General features: G+C 45.3%; 1 protein-coding gene across 1 annotated transcript; it reads right to left on the bottom strand.

The window, feature by feature from the left end:
• Positions 1-17,080: 17,080 nt before the first annotated feature.
• On the bottom strand, positions 17,081-20,199 carry LRRN1 (leucine rich repeat neuronal 1). The gene has a single exon (XM_026035400.1). The coding sequence runs from the start codon at positions 19,972-19,974 to the stop codon at positions 17,824-17,826; it is 2,151 nt and encodes a 716-aa protein (XP_025891185.1). The 5' UTR covers positions 19,975-20,199; the 3' UTR covers positions 17,081-17,823.
• Between the last annotated feature and the right edge of the window lie 473 nt (positions 20,200-20,672).

Genomic DNA, 20,672 nt, shown 5'->3' on the forward strand with positions numbered 1-20,672 from the left:
GGGCGCCCTGCACCCCGTGGGGGTACCGGTTCCCTTGGGGCACCCCGTGGGGCTACTGGTTCCCAGTTTTCCGCGCTGGGAGCGGGGCCTCCTGAGGAGATGGTTTGGTCAGGAAAGTGTTAGCAGTGTCCGAGTCCTGAAGCATGGGAATCTGTCCTGGCATCACCCATGCAAAAGTCAGCCTTCCCCTGCCTCTCTCCTCATAAACTGGCTTCCAGGGGAGAATTTCTTGAACCCAAGGAATTGCTTGTGCTGGTAGAATTTCTTTTTTTTTCCTGCCCGGCTGTACGGTCTTTTGAATGTGTGACTTCTTTAAAGCAAGCTCCTTATTCTGCAATGATGTCCTGAATAGGCTGATTGTTCTTCCTACGGTTTTCTGCTCCGACTGCAAAATTGATCTTTAAGTTGTGCTTTTCCCAGTGTTGTGAATTAACCACTAATGCATAACGGAAGAAAAATGTTTATTCAAATACAGTTGTTTGTGGTTTTATTTTTCTTATGGATATTAAGCAAGTAAAGGAGATGCAAACAGCAGTTTAGTACGTTAGGTCTCCCAGCAGATTGAAGGCGACAGCTCCTAGGAGGACCCGAGCCTGTTGTCAGGAGGCCCTGTCGTCCCGGCCTCCGTGAGATTCACACACGGACTCGAGTAAACTCTCATATAAACATAAAGGAGGCAAATTTGTCTATTTTTCTTTCAGCTTACTAAACAAATCCTTCGGTTATTTGCAGAAAGCAGTAATTTTGCTTCCAGCGTGTCTGTTTACTAAGAAATAATCATCACTTGAGGGAAGGTTTATCATGCCGTGCAATTCTCCAGACACCAAATTATTATTTTTTTTCTCCATGTAATTGAGATCTTCTAGTATCTCTACTTAATTTCTAAAATCTTTCTATTCATGGATCTTGAAAAATAAGTGCCTGTGGGAAGATTCTCGGGTTTTAGATTGAATCACCATTGGAAAACACTAAGAAACAGCACATGGGAGCTCGCTGCAGCTGGAGGAGCCGAGACAGTTCAACGTGCTGGTTTTCTCCAGGCCATCCAAGCAGTCCGTCCATTCATGGGAGCGGTGGGAGCAGTGCTGGAAGGTCCCTCTTGGTGCTGTACAGCCAGTGGGATATTTGGTGAGATGGAGAGGAGGGACAGCCCCTTGCCAGCCTTGAGCCTCACGACTTGAGGTGAGGTACCACGTTTCCTAGTATCCTACTAGGCTCTTTTCCAGAAAAAAAAAAAATATTTCAGACCATTCTTGGAGACTACTGCTGTGTGTTGTCAGAGCCACCTTGATAATCCCGACCACCTATGCATAATAAACATCTCAGCTCTGCAGTTTTTCCTGCAGCTGGAGAAGGCTTGAAGGATGGAATAGAAAAACAGGTGCATGTTGGATGAATATGAATTGGGAAGCTGGTAAATAGGATGTTCTCAGGGTCTTTCCTGAACACAGGCTGAAGCAAAGGAGGCAGTAAAACACGATTGCACCCCATGCTGAGGAGGGCATCAGAAATCATTTTTATCTGGTGCTACATGCGAGATTTCAGACTCATTTCTCTTCTAATTCAAAACAGACTAGGAGGGATGGTTTTATAAAATGTAGTATTCTCTCTTTAATGCAATCGTGTATTTAAAATGTTATTTCATTAAATGGCGTTTCAGCTTGTAATAATAACATCATCATGAATAATTTTAAAAGATATTATTTCTGTTTTGCAGGGACTATTAAGGATAAATTACACATATTCCAGTCCTTTGCTAAAACCGAGTGAATTACTGTGTGGATGACAAAACCCAGGTAGCCCTGGAAGCTCAAGGTCTCGCTGTATTTATAGAACAAATATATGAAGGCAGAAGGGCTCAAGCTCCCCCGGGCAGGCCCGTGGAGGCAGGTGGGTCAGTCTGGGGCCCCTCGCATCCCGTGGGGGTTTGTGCCTCGGAGATGTCTCTGCTCAGCAAAAACACTTAGCGCTCCCTTGGATCGTGGGGATGGCAAGAGATACCAAACTACGATTTCCAGTTATTCCCAATCTGATTTGGATACAGAACAATATGCTACTTAAAATGTTTTGCTGCCCTGTGAAGCAGCTCTTTGGGTCTTTCCTCCCCTGGTACTCGCTTTTAGTAGCAAATCAACCACTGAACAACTTAAGAAGAAAATTACCTGCCTGAGCCTCGAGAGCTGTTTGTGGAGATGAAACCTAATACCAAGCTTGGAGCAAATTCCAGTGATTAAAGCAGACGACTTTGGCTGCCCTCCGTGGGTTTCATATCAAGTTGTAATCTGCGGGGATGTTAAAGCAAGGGACAGCACAGCAGATGATTCCTGTCTGTGCTGCTGTCCGTGAGCAGCCCTGAGGAGTGCTGTGGAACTGGGCAACAGTCCGAAGTGTCCGACTCCTGCGTGAGGGGTCCTTAGTGTCCAGTCTTATATTCTCTGTCTTGGGGTTGTGTCAAGTGCCATCTGTAGCATCCTGAGCCCCGCAGAAGCACGATGGCGCTGAGCTGGATGTGAGGCCGGGAAATGCATCCCAGCTTTGCAGAGAGAGAGAAGATTGTCGGAGCGCTGGACACGACGCCTTTTTCTTCTGGAAGAAGCTCTCTCCCTGCTGGGAGATTTACACTGTGTTTCTGAGAAAGAGGCGGCACTAAGTGCGGCCCTATTTTCCCGTTAGGCCGAGACGTGCGACTGCAGCACCGAGGACGCGGGCCGGCCGGCAGCCCCGGCCGTCTCCGCCACGCACAGCCCTCCGCTTGGCAGCAGGAAAAGCATCAGTAAGGAGTGTGTTTCCAGCCTGCCTTTAGGCCTCTCTTGCTTTGAAGAATGTCAGGATAATGAGGCTTAATGTGTTTACTCTGCAATGGGAGGGATTGTTTAATAATCTTTAAAAGAAGGCTCTTTGAGGTATCCTTTTAATCCAACATGGTCCTCCCCCTGGGAGGGAGAGCTAGTGTGATTTTCACAGCAGATTCCTTGCTATTTGGCGTAGAGTTTTCTGCAGCTCCGGAGTGAAGGACTGGAGGTGACAGGCAGAGAGGCTCCGGCAGCTGGTGCACCTAATGAGCCAGCAGGAGGAGTGTAAATGAGGAAGGAAGGAAGGAGCGCTCTCCTGGGAGGCTATTAATTCATTGTATCGGCACTTATATAATTTTTTTTTTTCCTTTTTACAGGAATGTAAAATGCAGTTTTATGACATAGGGATTTCTTTGTGCACATTTATATATATGTAATACATACATATGATATAAATTTCCTATCAAAAATAGAAAAAAAGTTGACAAAACTTTTCTCTTTGAGAGTCAACTCAGTAGTGTAGGAAAAAATATGGCATATAAGGAGACTCCAGAAGGCACTTAAAAGCCCATTTATTTAGGTTCTGGCAGTTGCTGAAGCTCAGGCACATGCAGTAGGTGAAGGTGGTTCTGTGCAGGGGGAAAAGGAGCTTCTGCTGCGTCTGTGGAGGGGAGGGTTTTAGGGTGACTCTTTGTAAGAAAGGTGAATGTGCTTGACACGACTGATGTCCATGATGCCTGTAATGTCCATAATGCGTTTCGATAGCTGTCCGTCTTGCCCAGGCCCTTCAGCACGGAGCTGCACTAGGATGGACCGGCACAGAGCTGGCAAGAGGAAATTTGATGTTTTCCTTTGCTTGAGGGCCCCCTCGAAGGGCTCGCGGACCGGCTGGCGCTGTGGTGATGGGCTCTGCCCCAAAACCAAGCCAGGGCTCTGCTTTTCTCTGCAGAATGTGCCCGGTAAAGCACAGCACGGTGTGGCATTTCACATACCTGGAGCTTCATGAAAAGAGAAGGATGCCTTGACTACTTGCATTGGTAACTTTAAGTTATTTACATCCTCATTTAGGATACTTAGGCATCTGCTCAGGCTGCCACTTTCCTGAAAGCTTTTTTGAGGAAGCGAAATATCAGTGACTGTAGTGTAATTTTCAGCCTTTCTCTGAGCTTGGAGATTTTATTTACTGAAGCTTTTGTCCCTTTTGCTTTTAAGGAGTAACTTTCAGCAGCGAGGGGTCGGGTTCACCACTGTCAGCTTCCGCTTGTGTTGGGTTCTCTATCGGGAGTGACTTTTGCATCGACTGGGTCGCACTGGGAGCAATTTGTCCTTTAAGCTCTAAATTAAAGCCTAGGAGGACTTCACTGTTTTGTAAAAAAAAATCTTGTCGATTCTACTGAATTATTTACAGAACAGGTTAGACTTAAAAGAATTTCCTGTGGGAATTTTTGGTGTTCTCATCAGATTTCCAATCTGCTCTTGTGTTAAGATCCAAACCCATCGGTCACAAAAAGAGTTGTTGCTTCCTTCTGAGCAGGCGATTTGGTTAACGGAGCCTCACACTCATTTACAAACCTCTTCTTTACTGAGGCCTAAGCTGAACAAGTCAGTGGGTGGATGCTGGGCTTGATAAACTTTCTCTGGGATGTCATAAGGAATAAGGAAAAGCCGTATGTCTCTGTCAGCCAGAACGTGCATCTCGTTTGATCTCTGCTGATCTGGAAGCAGAAATCCAGGTCTCCTTCCTGGAGCTGCATCCTGCAGGTTAGTGAACTAAAGGGAGAATAGTGGGGTCTGTAAGAGTGAGAAGTGCTCACACCGTGCTGCTTTTCTCTCTAAATTGGAGGAAAGCACAAAAATAAGAAAAATACCCACAACATCGAGCCATTGTCATATTGCTGAATTAAACTAGGAATAAAGCAATGTGACAGTTGTATCAAATCAAAGTTTGTCTTATTATTGGATTGGCATTAATCAAGTCAATGGTAAGGCCATAAATCTTCATAAAGAATGATGAGCATCACACGGCCCTTGAAGACAGAGCTTCAGAAGACTGAGGCTGTTCAGGATCTTGCCTCGGTGCAATACAAATGCTATACATTATGCTATAATGCTATAATGCTACAGACCACTAATGCTATACAGACCACTTCCAGAATACTTCTTCCCCCTAAACTTGGGATAAAGATCATTTAGGACCTTGGATTTTGGAACCTGTCTCTGAATTTCCAATACAAACTCTTGAAGCATGCCTTCCCTGTCACTGGTGTTGCTGGTAGCAACATCTGAGGATGATGTGCCTTTTTTCTTAATGCTCTTTCATGTTTCTGCTTTAATTGAAACATTTCTTGGCTGTGGAGCCCTGTGCAGAATAATAATGTGATAAGAATATGCAAAATAGTGATCAAAGCTAACAGATTAAGTAAAATGATACCATCGTGGAGCAAGGTCATATCTCTTTCCAGAGTAATGTGGAAAGATCTGAAAGGCTGAAGAATTTGGAGGCCGAATGAGCAAGCAAACGTCAGCTGAGCCAGTCAGCTCAGGGAAGAGCCTAAGGATGATTTAAGGACAAGAGAGGTCTGGGAATGCCCAGGGAAAGTCCCTGGAAGAGGGAATTGAAACCGATCCTTTTCTGTGGGAGATTTGGGATTTGAGGCTCCCTCTTATTTTGGATTCCATAGAGCTCATGAACAGGAGAGGCCTGGCAAACTCGCTGGCACTCCTCAGATATGAAGCACAAGGCCAACACACTACTGTATTATTAAGTATTTGAGATAAGGGTGGCTTGACTTCTGACATCACTTCTCTTCATCCCATCTGAATGATCTGGGAGACATCATTATAAGGAGCATTTAATGGTTTTCATGAAAGTGTAGATTTAATTTATTTCATACTGATCTTTTCTGAACTGTTACTCTTCTTGCCTCTTCTGTAAATTAATAATGACATTTTCTTTAGCGCAAGGATGTCAGTGAATAATTATTCAAATCAAAATGGAATCAAGTATATTTTTTTTATTAGCAAGGTGTGTATTCTGCAGGCCTGCAACTTCCAGTTTGTTTGGCTGGGTGGAAGTGATGAACAATCAGAGTTTATTACTGCTCTGGATTTAAAGCTTGCAGGAGCCAGACACAGCAGTGAGGCTGCACATTACAGTGATAATCATCTGAATGGGGGCTACATATTGCTTTCCTTGAGTTTTTGATAAATAGGTAGCCGGGCTGTATCTTCAAAGGATGAAAGTGAGGTCTCAGATGCACTTTACCATGACTGCGCTGAGGGGAAGCTCCACGTGCCCCAGTGTCTGCATGATTTCTGCAAACCCAGCTTGATAATGTCTGGCAAATATTGAGGCCAACATATGTTGGGATTTGCACTTATTTTTTTCTGTTTGGATTATTGTTTCACTAGACTAAGAAAATAATATCTCTAAGTCCTCTTCTTTCACAAAGAGCAATATGCGGAATAGCTATGGTGCAGATGGGAAAGGAAGAAAGAAGTGAAATACTGAAATACTGATATACATTGCTGTTGTGTTTATCATTTTTTTAAAGAACAGTTTTACAGAAATCCTGGTTTTCCAGGATTAATCGCCTCTCCTCCCTCTTCAAATGGGGCTTGAAAGGCAGATAATCCTCTAGGAGGCCCAAAGCAAAAATGCTATGGGTCCTAAAATGCAATATTTAATGGAAATTTAAAAACATGCGTAGTGGTTAGTTTGCATGAACAAGAATTGACTGGGACAAGGAGCCAGAAAAAGGATTTGTCTCGTCCTTGCAAGTTGACTGTCCTCGTGGTGAGTTATGGTTCTGGTAAACTGTTACTTGGGAGACCATGTTACATGGGCTGTGAATTGGCTTGGAAAACGGAAAATGAGCTCTTAAATTCCTTAGGTATTGTAGAGGGGGAAAAAAAAGTCTTTAAAAAGCTTGGAAATAGCTTTTCTAGCTCCTGTAGGGTTTTGTGCAGGCAGATGCAAATGCACATGATGCCTCTCCTGCTAGTGGAGTTTCCCTCTTGTCTGCCTACCTGTTTGCACCTTTTCTCACTTTAATTGTGGCCCAAACTGGGGAGTTTTTCCTACAGGTTTGCTCAGTGCTGTGCACAGAAGGGCCTGAGCAGTAAGTGTGGCCCTTGCGCTCCCTCAATTCCTTGTACATTACCGAGTTGCTCAGATTTCCCCATCTGGTCTCTCTTCTGAGGTGCCTAAGTGTAATTTAGCTCTTGTTTCTCTCTCTCTCCTGTCTCTACTTTTTTTTTCTCGTGCATTTTCCCACTTTTTGCTTTCACTTCTTTTTCTGTCTCATCTCTCTCCTCCCCTTGCTGCGTTTCACTGGTGAAAATGATGAACAAGGAGAAGCCTTCAGGAGACCTGTGATTGTTCCATCATCTTCTAGCAAGGATGTCTGTTGCAAAGGAAATGTAGTTCTGCTCTTGCAAGAGCTGAACACAAAGTTTATGGACCCGTCTTTGGGTGAGGTGTGTGTGAAAGCAGACCAGATTGTGCACAACTTCCCAGTGACTGCTGGGCATTTTCTTCACAATAAATTAGAAACAGTGCCAGATTGCTGCTTTTTTTTTTTTTTTGGAACGTAGCAATATTAAATATAGTGTTTGCCTCTTCTGCTCTATTAAGGGTCCCTTGTTATGAAAAAGTTGTTAAATATATGAGTTTATATTGCAACTGCAATCATCAATTGGGCTTAAAGTAATGCCAAATATTGTGCATGGTGCGAGCGCGTGGCCGAACCCCACTGCTGCCCGGGGAGCCCGCGCTGACGAGCAAGGCAGCGCGGGAGAGCATCGGGCATCCACAAACGGCACAATTACTCAGGTTGAGGCCGAATTTTCCAAGTGATTACAGTCCAGGCTAGTCAGTTTTATTCCCAATTACTGCCAAAAAAGATCTATTTATAGGATGGTTGCTTCCAATCAAGGGGAGAGATGAAACGTCGGGGAAGGCGAGGAGCGGAGGAACGCAGTCGAGATCGCTGATAATTAATGCCTTTGGGGAAGGCAGTTCGCTCGGTATGGTATTCTGATTCAGTCAACAGCATTTCAACAAATTTAACAAAGATGTGTACTATATCCTGATTGCAACTACAAAGCAAAAAGAAAATGTCATGTTGCGGTGACTTTATCTTTTTTCTTTTTTTTCTTTTAAAGCAAGATTGTGTAGAAACAGTCCTGGATAAGTTTGGGCTCTTGTTTCAATACATTTCTTGTGAAAACGCCGTAAAATGTTGGTATCTGATAGACTGCTGAGCTAGTTAGCATAAGCCTCAAGGTATTACTAACTGCAGAAGAGGTAACATAATAGCATGATTCCACAGTTAAAAACACACAAAATTAGGAAATGCAAATGCTTATACACCAAAAGAGGTATTAACTTGACAGTGCAGAACACAGTGGATATTTTATATTATGCACAGCTTTACAGTGTGAGCTACTGTATAATAAGACACATTTAACTGGGAGGAAAAAAAGAACAGAAAAATAATATTAATGATGATGCCTCTGTCTATTCACTTCCTGACATTGGACTGTGCCCAATTTTATCTTTTGTACCATATTATTATCACAGTCATTTCCTCCCTCCATTTTGCTGCTCTGCATCCAGGCTGTGAAGTGCCTTTCTGGATCTTCATCCCTAGGATCCTTCTGCAGCTGCAGGCTCCTGGGAGATGGCTGGAAGCGGGGTCAGTTTTACACCTGACTTGTAACTTGGATCCTTCGTGTTGCTTTTCAGAGCATCACAGAGGGCCAAGCATTTCTTCCAGGGAGCCTGGATAGGCAGCACATGGTGCCGGGTGCTCATGTCCCACCTTGAACCCGTTCCTTTTCCAAAGGGATAAAAGCCTCTATCGCAACTGCTGCAGCAACAGCAATAACCTACTTTAAGCCTGACCAACCTGAATGTCACTGTAACCTCGGGAAAGGGAGATAAGGAGGCAAATCCTCCCTGCTGGGTTTTCTCAGAGGGCTGCTTTGATTTCCTTTCCTGCTCTCTCCTCTGGGTCTTGCCCCTTTGCCGTGGTTGCTTTTTCTCAGTGAAAGACCCACTTCACGGAGGTGTAGCGCTCTGCGATTTACTTGGGCGGATTTTTTGGTTTGCTCTTTGCTTTTCACCCTTTTTCTAGTGTCCATTGTGTCTCCTAGCCTAGAAGCATCTTGCTTGGATTGTGTGGTTGTGTTATCGTGCTGTGGGTTTCCATAATCCTTGCACAAAATGAGCACAGTTGGGGCTTGAGCGTGCCCAGTGTCTTTTATATTCTTTGTCTAATTGCTGGGACTTCAGCAGCTTCCAGAGCTGCTGTAAAGCGTTTGGAAACCACCTCTCGGAGCAGCTCTGGGCGCTGCTGGGACGTCGACCTCGGGCTCCGGGCCCGTCGCCCCACATGGTGATAGTGGTGTGAGCATCGTCAGGGCGAGAGGCTCCGTCCTGGCTCCCCAGGCAGGTCTGGTTTGCAGGGTCCCGCCTCAGAAAAACACTAGTTCAGATAATTTTGTGCAATGTTACTATGAAGTCAGTTATAATAGAGAAACAACAACAAAATCAAGAGCATTTGATAGCATTTTGTTGTAATACTTAGGCTAAAACCATGATCCAACAGAAAGATGAGATTTTCTTTTTTCGTTATGAAGCTTTTATTATTGCTTTTGGGGAGGTAATTCCTGTAGTGCGTATTCGTAATCTGCAGGGTTTGTGGGTCAGTGTGACTTGTCCCTTCACTGCATGGGGATAATTATTCACTATCTGAACTTCAAAGTCTATTTGATTGACATTGCAAAGCGTAATTCCGGTGTAAGGGCTTTGCAGGTGTGTTTGAGCAATGCTATCGATGGCTCTGAACTATGAGAAAGGGTGTTTGTTCCCTGCCTCCTTTCATAACTTACTGCCCACGTGCTTGAGGTGCTTGTCACTCGGGTGCCCGTCTCCAGCAAGGTGCAAAAAGCCCCTTCACCAGCAGATACCCAGGCCCGTGCTTTGTGCCCCGGTGGGTGCAAGTGGCCCCTGGAGGGGGTGCTGGAAGATCACAGCTCGTGTGGACCTCAGATCACCGTGTTTCACCTTGTACCCATCGCCCCTTGTCCTGTCACTGGCCACCGCCCAAAAGAGTTTGGCCCCTTCCTCCCTATGTTCTCCCCTCAGGTTCTTATACACAGCGATCAGATCTGCTCTCACTCTTCTCTTCTCTAGCCTAAACAGGCCCAGCTCGCTTAGTCTTTGCTCGTAAGATAGATGCTGCAGTTCCTTAATCAACTTTGTTGCTCTAGACAAAGAGTGACATCCATCCTGCTCCTCTTGCCCTTCCCACACGTGTAAATACTAATGCATGGTGCACAACTCCAGGCTTTTTTTTAATTCTTCTAATAGCATTGATAGTATTTCCTCATCCTTTGCCCCCATTCTCCATGTCCATATGTTTTAATATATGGAAAGGATATTTTTAGAGTTTTTTTCCCCTTTTTTTTTTCGCACAGATCCTCCCCCCCTTGTTTGCCGTGCTTGGCGTGTTGCCAACACGGGGTTGTGCCTCTTTCGCTTGGGTTTCAGTCACTGCGTGAGTGAAAGTAACAAAGAATAATTCCACTCGGATGTGCAGGAATGAATGCTTATTAATTCCTGTACCAGGGCTGCTGGCAAATGCTGTCACTCTCATTTCTGTGAATGCTGTTTAATAAGTAAACATGCTCCCTTTATCAACTTCTCTCTCCCATTCTGTCATGTCGAGTGGTGTAAGTGGCACGTGTGAAAGAGGAGAGCAAGAAAAATGTGCAAAGTCAAATCAGGATTATTGCAGCGAGAACACTCTCCTCCTACCTCGCACGACAGGAATGGAGATGGGTGATTTATGGCTATTTTGCATGGGAGAACACCATCTTCCCGGGCGGAACTGCAATTAAGAAAAGCAAAACGAATCTCATCAGTCATCCAGAGACGCGTCCGTGACGCGCACAGCTCCAAGTCAAACCCGAAATCTGTATTTGAGCCAAGTTGTCCTTTGTGGCCGTGCGAATGTGCACGAGCAAGGAGTTAATTGCCAGGGTTCTGGGTCTAACGAGCTGCCCTGTTGGGACGAGGCTGTCGCCACCAGCGCGTGCCGTGGGCTTCGCTCCGCGCCGACAGCCCCGTTCCGCGAGGAGCCTGTGCCACGCAGAGCTCTAACCGCTGGAAACCTTGGGAAGCTCCAGGTGCAGATAAGATGGATTATTTTTAATGTCAGTAAGTAGGTGATTGGAACCGCTTAGTGAGCAACACTGAGATTGTTCCGTCACATGTATTTTTATAACTCAAGTTTGCTGCTTTCTAAAGTTAGAAATGCTTGGTTAGCTGCTGTGGGGTGAGCTCAGTATGGGAAACACGGGATGAAATCCGAGACAGGCAGGGATGGGCCAGGAGCCTCTGGCCCTCCCGCCCGGGCGTTGGTCGTGCGCAGGAGAGGCCTCTTGCCTACACTGGTGGTGTTGGTTTCAGTGATGATCTGTATTTAACACAACTGGACTTCTGCATAGAGAAGTGTCTGGCTTGAGCCAGAATCCCTGTTTAATTTTCTTTTTGATCATGTCTCTAATATATGTGGCATGTCCTGACTCCTTAGAGCATGATGCTCTTTAGAGAGAGGTAAATTTTGCTCTTTTAGAAGTTACCTGCTGGAAACATGCTGAAACATGTGGGGCTCCTGGGCAGCACAGGCTGCCTAGATTAGCCACCGAGTGACCATGGGATTCGATTGCAGTGTGCGACTGTCTTCATGGGAGAAAATATTGGATCCTAAATGGCCCTTTAATCTCAGAGAGAAAAGTATAAATCAGTATAAGGAGTGGCTGCAGTTAAACCGCTATAATTTAAACATGACAGACAGTTTTAATAGTGGAATGATTGATATCTGGAGCAAACTACCAAGGAACGAGTGAAATTTCCCATCTCTTGATAGCTTACGTCCAAGCCAGGACATAAGATGATATCCTCCATGATACAGATCAAGCCAGAACCAGCCCTGGCTCTCAGCACAGGGAGAGCTGGCATCACCTGCGTTCTTTGCAACGCAGCAGAAGAGAAAAAGTCCTCTGCCTTTCTTGACACGAGGGTCTCTTCTCTAGGCCGGGGTAACTTGAGTGTTTGTCCTGCCCAGGGTCTCTAACAGATGCCAGGAGCCACGAGCACTTTCTGGCGATGCGAGGCCGAAGGCTCCCCGCGGGGCGCAGCCCTAGCGCCCGCCCCAGCAGCCGTGCTGCCTTCGTCTGAAACCAACACTCAGAACACTTTATAGGATTTCTTTGCTCTCTTTGGGGTGGATTTTTTTATTGTAGTTACATTAACAAAAAACATTATTAGTGTGAATGCAATGTGTAGAGTATTTTCACTTATCTTTTTGATTATTTACTTTCTAGGCAATGATCTCTTAGATTTTGGCTAGATAAAAAATAAGCCTTACATGAAATGAATGAAAAATACTTTGGTACTTTCCCCAACCAAGTTATATATGATTTTTCCTTTATTTTCTACTGTACTTGTTTGGCAGATTTAAGTTTTTGCAGCTCTTGGCACAGAACGTGTTCCTTATGGCTTTCCTTTTCCAGAAATTGAGATAGGTCAGGTGGAGGTGGCCAGTCGCTCCAGGACGCTGAACAGAGTGGGCTGCTCAGCAGGATCAAGAGGCTTTCCCATATAAATTCTCAATGTTAGTTCAATAAATCAATGGAAGTGACTGTTACATGCATAGTTCTGTGCATATTGATATTAAGAGGAGAAGAATCTGAGATTTTGTATAAACATGAATCATACAACTGAAGGAGAATGGATCACAGGAGAAAGCAAACTTCCTATAAGTTCTTTTGAGATGGGATTTTCAAATGATTCCAAAGGAAATTAGGACTCCAAATTTCATTAAAATATAATTGGAGCTGGAGCATAACTCCCCCAGACTTTTCTGAGAAACTCAGCTTAGGAAAAGCTCATTGCAGTCTATAATTGTAAGTGTTCCCGTAGTTTCATGATCAGCTTCAGTTCTGATGTGAAAGAACTCAAAAGGCTGGGGAACCGCTCCTGTAACATTGGTCCCATGTGATGTGTGACAGCAAAACTTCGCAAAACAGGAGGATAGGGAGCAGTACAATAACTACTAATGACATCATTTTCCACAAAGCCAATTTTAATCTGCCATTCAGGGACTTGCAGATGGGCTTAAATAGCTCTTGCCGTTCAAGAAGCTCATTATAAATGCTATTTAGCGATGTACTTAAACATCTGCACCTTGGTTTAATTGCTCGCCCAGCTGGGCTTAGGTCATTCTCGAGAAGTTGCTGTGTCTTAGGCTTTGCCTCCCCACTCAGGGGAGGAGCTGGGGAGCTTCCCCGACAGACGGAGCGGTGCTGAGCCCCACGGGTTGGGACGCGGTGCTGAGCCCCACGGGTTGGGACGCGGTCTCTGAGGACGAGCGCTGGGTTGGGCTGCCAACCAGGGCAGGGAGAAGTTTGTTAAATGGATGATGCAAGTCAAGCAGTGAGATGATGTTGTCAGTAATGAACTTAGTAACTCCTGTAAAGCCGCATCAAAACAATCACACGTATTGCTCTAGCAAAGGAACAAGCAATATCTGCACTGGGCATCTGCGTTCCCTATGCTACGTGTTCAGGGGAGGGAGCCCTAGTGCGATGGGCAGGCGAGCCGGCCTGCCCTGTGCTTCCCCTTTTTCCTTCCAGGACACTGTGCTGGAAGGCGGCTTCACTGCCTGTCTTGTCTCTCTCCAGCTTCCGTGCGTCTCCATCGTGATGGGTTCTTTTCTGTATGCACTGAGATGCCCTAGTAGGTCTGAAGGGCTTCATTTCTGTGAAGCAGGTAAAACCCCATGCTGCTTCTCTGGGTCACAAATGGCTAAGATACCCCCGGGTATTGCTGTAGAGTTTAACTCAGTTTGGCATTAGGACAACATTTGTGAATAGAAGCTCTTCTTCATGCTTTCTCTTAACCAACCTGGCCAGACTATCTAGAGCATCTTTCTAGAAACTAGGGAAGATTTCTTACAGAGAGATTTTCTTCCTAGAAAACTAAGAATATCTTTTTATTCCATATGTTAAATGGAATAAATGTTCTATCAAGGTTTTGTGACTCTTGTGCTCGAGCTTTCTCAGGCTTGCTAGCTCACAGCTTGCAGCCTGGCAGCTCTGTCGAGCGTCACTCTCATCAGCAGGGCAAAATTGGCCACCCGCAAGGCCACCCTTGGGAGCAGCCCCGTGGATGCCTTGCCGTGGGCTGCCGGGATGAGGCTGCAGCAACCGCCAGGGCGCTGCCTGGCCTGACTGCTGGGCGTTTCAGGCTGGATGGCGGTGAGGGTGGATCCTACGTGATGCGAGGGACGGTCCCAGGTCCCGGTGGGTGGACACAGCAGAGAAGACGGGAAGGATGACAGTGCAGGGGAAAGGCAGAGCGGCCGGCAGCTCCAGCTTGGGCACGATGAGTTTCTGTCACAGCAGAAATCCGTGCAGAGCAACTCCTGTGGTGGCCGTGGATGCAGCGTGTCATGGGCAGAGCCCTTCCATCACGTCTCCCGGCGCTTAGCGAAGCGCCTTGCAAGCCGCGGCCGCGACCTCGCACCTACCCGGCGCGTCGTCGGTGCCCCAAGACGCTGTCCCTTTCTCGCTGTAACCTTCTCCCGGTCCCTGAGGGAGGCCAGCCGGCCGGGCCGCAGCTTCGCGGGGCAGCTCAGCATGGGGAAGGGCTGCTCGTCCCCCGGGACCCACGGCTTGGGCGCGGATATTGGGAGTGGGTTTGGCTGCGCACTGAATCCTGCACCTGACTGCGCGACTGACTCCGCAGGGGACAGAATTATTTCATTACTGGGCAGCCAAATGGAAGGAACAGAGCAAAAGTTTAGTTGGGTATGAAGTATCTATTCTTACAGAGCATTTCTGAACTGTTAGGCAAATGAAGGATAACAATGTTTGTTTTGCTCCCATTTGCTCCCATACTGTTTTTAAAGAGGCCAGACTCGGTCTCTGATTCTGAGCGAACCAGGGCTGTTTTTCTGTCTTCGGTGAGTAGTGGAAGCAAATGCAGTTTGAAGGCAATTAGGCAGAGCATTTTTGTGTTTGCTCACAAGAAACTGCAAGCACAAAAGCACTAGTGCAACGTTGAAGGTTATTTATTAAGAGTATATGCCACATGTGATTAATCTCTTCCCCACCGCTTCCTCTGTCCCCCCGTGTATCAGCCCAGTGCTTGATGTCCAGGGGGGCCCGTGGCTTCCCCAGCGAGGGCAGGGTGTGCGACACCGCTCCGCATCCCGCGCGCGGCTGCTCTGAGGGGAGGCGACACGGAAAGCAGGGGCTGCCCCTTGGCCACGCGTCCCCACCGCCCGCTGCTCCGGAGAGCACCCATCCTGGCAGATGGGAGCTCCACGCGGCACCGCTCCATCACGGAGCGGGCATGCACGGGAGCCCGGGAATGGCCCCAGTTCGGGCAGCCGGCAAGGGGAGATGGGCAGGAGCGGCCTACGCTTGCGTTAGCAGTGGCGACAGAGGCACCGCGAGCTCGCACCCGAGCCGGGCGGCTGTGCGGGCCACTCGGCGCCGGCTGCCCCGGCCGCGGCAGGACGAGCCGCGGGAGAGGCGGCCGAGGACGGGGCCGGGGCTGCGGCGGCCGCCCCCGGCTCGAGGAGCGACTTTCTAAGGCCTCTGGGTGATGTCGGGCAAGTGGGAAGCCGTAATTTTGCTGTCAGTTCTGTCCTTACGGTGTCCTTTTGCTTGGAAAAAGTTAAGGAGCGGATTTTCACTGCAAAACAGAATCTCAGTTTTAATTCGTCACGTCTGTTATAATAATAGAGGCAGTTCTAAGGTTAGAATAGCATATAGACAAGATGCTAATTATTGCTCTGAAGCTTTCCTGGAGAAGAAGGCAAGAGGAGATCTTCCATTAACATTAAAAATAAATGCTTCCACCACGCTACTTCTCTGTGATCAGAAGACACTTACCAAATCCCAGCATACAATTGTCACACCATTAAATTCATGAGATCTCATGAACATATAAAAGATTGTGTATAGCAGCATAAGTACTTGATTTAAACACAGAATTAATAGCTTCATTCGGCTTTTCATTGAAATGCAAGATTAACAAGGCATATATCCAGGAGCCATCGGGAAGCTTCGCACCAAAGCAGTGCATTCGTAGACCTATGGCGAGACCTTCTTTCAGGAGGCAGGTGGCTGAAGAGTTTAGCTTGAAATCCTTGGGGGCTCCGTGATTTTTTCCAAAGCTGGTGAGTTAAAAACCGCAAGCAACCCCCAAATCCAGGCACATCCGTTATTTTTACAATTTACTTTTACTCACCAAGAACGTATTTGGTATGCAAAAACATTTAAAAAGTTGCATATTAAGAGTGCTCAGAAAGTGTAGAAAAGTCTGTGCTTGCTGCTTAGATATCACCTATAACTATAAGCATAAACGTCACCAGAAACCCATCCTGTTTGCAGGTGAAGTGGGCAGTCCCTGTGGAGAACTTCAGTGGTTTCAGAAAAGAGCACATAGGACACTGCTGTAGCTTCGGCTGTAAGTTATGTATTTATATGATACCCAGTGCGCACACAAACACCATTGCCTTCCGAAAGCTCTGCAACTTAAACATACTAATATACCATCGGAACCAGATTCATCTAGCCTGCGTTACCCAGTTCGGTAAAATACTTGAGTACAGATTAGTTTTAAGTCCATAAATTACAATTCACCATGGGACCCACATTTATCTTTTTCTTGCCGATTTTAGATTGCTTAATTTCTGCTTTTGGAGAGGTTAGCACTTTCTAAAGGGTATGTCTGGCTCGAGTGATTCTATATCAGTTTGGTAGCACTGAGTTCTCTCTTTTCTTCTTAGCTAATTAGAATGACGGCTAAATGTCAGCTTCATTTGTATCTTGGCTCGAAATGTAAACAGGAAAGTATGCAAAAAGGAAAATATGTGTTACACATTCAGTGCAGTATTTTTGTGCACCTTACACCAAACAGTTTTGATTCTGCATGTGATTTACAGTTCAAAAGCCGTATCAACATATTTTTCCAATTAGGTTGTTTTCAATATTTTGTATCCAGTGCAGAGAAAATGCTGCTATTAAAACAATGCCTTTAAAAAAATGGAACTTTGCTGAAATGTAATGCCTCAGGAAAAAAACACAATATTTTTATGCAACACTTTGGATATATTTTATGTCAAAACATGATCACCTGTCAAACTAGTGACAACTAAAACCAATACATTACTGTGACTTCTAAAGTAAAAAATCAGAACAAAACTGTAAAGTTCTTATTGTTCCGCCTTCATTAAACACCATGTGTTGGTGGATTAAGCACAACAAAACTCTAGTATTCTTAAAAGCGTCTACTAAATATAATAAAAAGAACAAGAGAACAATTAACATTTAGTGTGTTACATTAAAAAAATGGATGTACGTATCTCTATTGCCTGTTAGCTTTACCTAAGCCTTTTCAACTACTACAAAAAGAAAGAAAAATCCTTGTTCAAAGCCCAGACCACTCAAATCAGTTGATACAACATTACAGTGCAGTCAACTAACATCACTCGAGGTCTCCTTTCCTCAGGGAGAGTCCTTAGACCAGCGGCACAACCCTCGTTCAATGCAGTTTCAAAACTGTATGTCAGCTTTGCAAGATCCTGTGCTCTGCGGATGGCTCCAGAGGAACGGGGCTGAGCTACGCGGGGCTCTCGGGTAAGCCCAGCCTCTCATCAATTGTATGCAGCACTGTAGTTAGAACAGTGGTAAGTTTAGCATAAGAACTAAGAGGGAAAAAAAAAGGAAAATGAGAAAAAAATATTGGAAGCTAGATGAAGCTGCCATTTGTGTCAAACAATTGCGATACGCTATACTAAAAAATTCTGAAATATCCACCTGTCCTCACCGCTCTGCCACAAACTAGCAAAGTCAAAAATACAAAAGTCTTCAACTTCTCATTTTTGCAGAATAAAGCAAAAAAGTCTTTGTGCTCCTTACTACCAGAAGCAAAATATCCTCTGAGTTACCACATGTAATAGCTTCTGGATGTGTCGACTTGGGTTGGCTTGGTCTCTGCAGAGCCATCCTTGTCTTTTTCACTGTCACCTTCCCAGAGATTAATAAGAGGAGGATAGAGCTCGTTCAGTGGGATTGAAGAGGTCTTTTGCATATATTTTTTCAATGAATGGTGGTAGTTTTTTCTCTTAAACCTTTTTGCAATATAAACAGAAATGGAGGCAAGGCTAATTACAGCAAACATTGATCCCATTACCGCAGCAAGGGCAGTGCTGGTTTCTTGGTCTGAAATATCTAGGGCAAAAGCTGCATTTTTTGTTGTAACATTAACGCATGATTTCTGTGTCTGCTGATGGATGTTAGACACCGTTAGACACACTTCGTAATCCGTAGATGGCTGTAAATGTGTGAGGTTATATTCATGTACGTCAACCGGGACCCTCGCAGTGTAGGTAATGTGAGGGTTGTCAATCTTCATTGTAGCTGACGACCATTTTAAATTGGAAGTCATGACATTGGAATTAACTTTCCAAGAAACCAAAATCGAATGAGATTCTGCTTGCTTCACATAGATTTTCAGGACCTGCGTGCCATCCAGAAGGGTGCCGTTCACTCGGATGGTGGCCACCCTCGTGTCAGCCCCTTCGATGTTCTGAGCGACGCACGTGTACCTGCCAGAGTCTTCGATCTGAATGTTAGAGATTTCCAGGGTGCCCTCACTGCTCAGCTTGTATTTGTCAGAGAGACTTTCGACAGTGACTTTATTTCCGAGAGGAGTGACCCAGTAAATTTCTGGCTCGGGTTCTGCCATGGCCCGACAGTCTAAAAACACTGTCATGCCGATGTCCAAATTCAAGTGATTTGGAAAAGTCTCGTGAGAAATCATTGGAAGACACTGCTCGTTGGAATCCTGTATTACCACTTCTTTCACCTGCTGGCCTCTGAACTCGGGGGGCATGGCGCAGAACATAGAGAGTGGCTCCATGAAGCGGATGTTGGTCTTGTTGGAGTTTATCCAGTGAATGACGCAGTCGCACCTGAGTGGGTTACTGTGGATGCTGATCTCGCGCAGGTTCGGAAGCGATTCCACGGTCTTTTGGTAGACGGCGTTCAAGGCGTTGTTGTTCAGCATCAAGCTTTCCAAAGCGGGAACGTTGCGAAATGCCAACCGGTGGATGTAGGACAACTTTGGGTTGTTGGTGGCTTCAAGCTTTGTAAGCTCAGGCAGGTTGTCTAACGCGTATCTGTCGACGGAAACCAGCTCTCCCATGTTATTGATCCCCAGTTCTTTCAATCGGAGCATGTTTTTGAAATCTCCTTCCTGAATTTTATGAATTGGATTTTTGTTGAGATCCAAGAATTTTAGATTTGGAACTTTCTCAAGCGCGAGCTGAGGAACTTTTACCAGTTTGTTGTCATAAAAGGAGAGGCTTTCAAGGCTATCCAAGCCTACTAATGCATTGCCAGGAATATCTGTGAGATACATACCTGCCAAAACTAGGCTCCTTAAATTTGAGAGTGGTTTGAAGTTCATATCTAGTATTCCAATCACTGGATTTTCTCCAATCATAAGAATCTCCAAGTTAGGAGTAGAATCAAACCAACGGCTGTCAATAACCTTCAATTTGTTGGAATTGAGATGCAATCTTAAAAGGTTTTTCAGGCCAGAGAACGCGTTTGCAGAAATACTGCTGATCTGGTTGTGATTTATATATAATTCCTGAAGATTACAAAGGTCTTGCAAGCAGTAGTCAGTCATCTCTGTTATCTGGTTTTCCTCCAGGTGCAAAGTAGTGAGCTGAGTGAGATTTGACAGCCCCACATCCTTGATACTCGTGAAGTTGTTTTGCGAAAAATCTAATTCTGTTAAATTAAACAGCTGCTGGAGTTCATCTGTGGTCTTTGCAATGTTGTTGCTTTGCAAGAGAAGGACTTGAGTATCACTTGAGAGGTTGCTGGGGATTTTTGTTAAGCGAAGGTCATTGCAATCGACTGTTGTAGCTTCCCTGTAAGTTGACTGTGGTGTAAACCATGGCCTGATTTCACATACACAAAGCTGTGGACATTCGTTACTCTGTATGGAAGACTCAGTTAATGAATTCATTAGCAATTCTAGCACCAACTGGCAAATAGTTAAAACAAATCGAATCTTAGCCATGCTGGTCAGCTAGCAAGTTCAGCTCCCCAGCCCCTTAAAATAACAAGAGATTTAGACTGTAATTTGTTATCAAGCAGAAAATGTAAAGCTTAAGGTTAAGGTGAAAGGCTTGGTTGTCCAGAAGCTGAGAGATGATTTCTGAGTTCACAGAAGCCAGGAAATGGGCTGAAGACTCTCAGTGGCTCCTCTCTGGACCAGGATCTTCTCCAAATCAGTACCTGGAGATGGTCCTGAAAACAGAGCAGGACACATGTTATGTTTGCCTCATAGACATTTCTTACTCTTCAATTTCTTTATCCTTTAGAAGAAAAAAATCTGAAAATAATAAGTATTTTAACATTCAAATCCCTTATGCAAATCCCTATTTCAAATAGCAATTTATATAAGGTTTGCAACTCTACTTAGGATTAACATGGGAAAACTTCCTGATATTTCTGAAGGGAGAGATGGTGAAAATATACATAGTCACTCAAAAAGGAAAGACATCTCTCAGCTGGGTCTTCACGAAGTGCCCTGAGCTTAATCCTGGTTAGAGGTAAGGGTGCCAGGACTATTCCAAAGTCCTGTGTTTTGCGTGTATGGAATTAAGGCTTAGGAAGATGCCGTTTAAGAAGCGTCAGCCACGTGTACAAGAACCTGGCTGGAGCTCAGATACCTGAAACAAGGGTGCTCACAAACAATAAAAAAGGAATAGCAGC

This window comes from Nothoprocta perdicaria, unplaced genomic scaffold (assembly GCF_003342845.1).
Source record: "Nothoprocta perdicaria isolate Ctin4 unplaced genomic scaffold, notPer1 scaffold_16, whole genome shotgun sequence".
Lineage (NCBI taxonomy): Eukaryota > Metazoa > Chordata > Aves > Tinamiformes > Tinamidae > Nothoprocta > Nothoprocta perdicaria.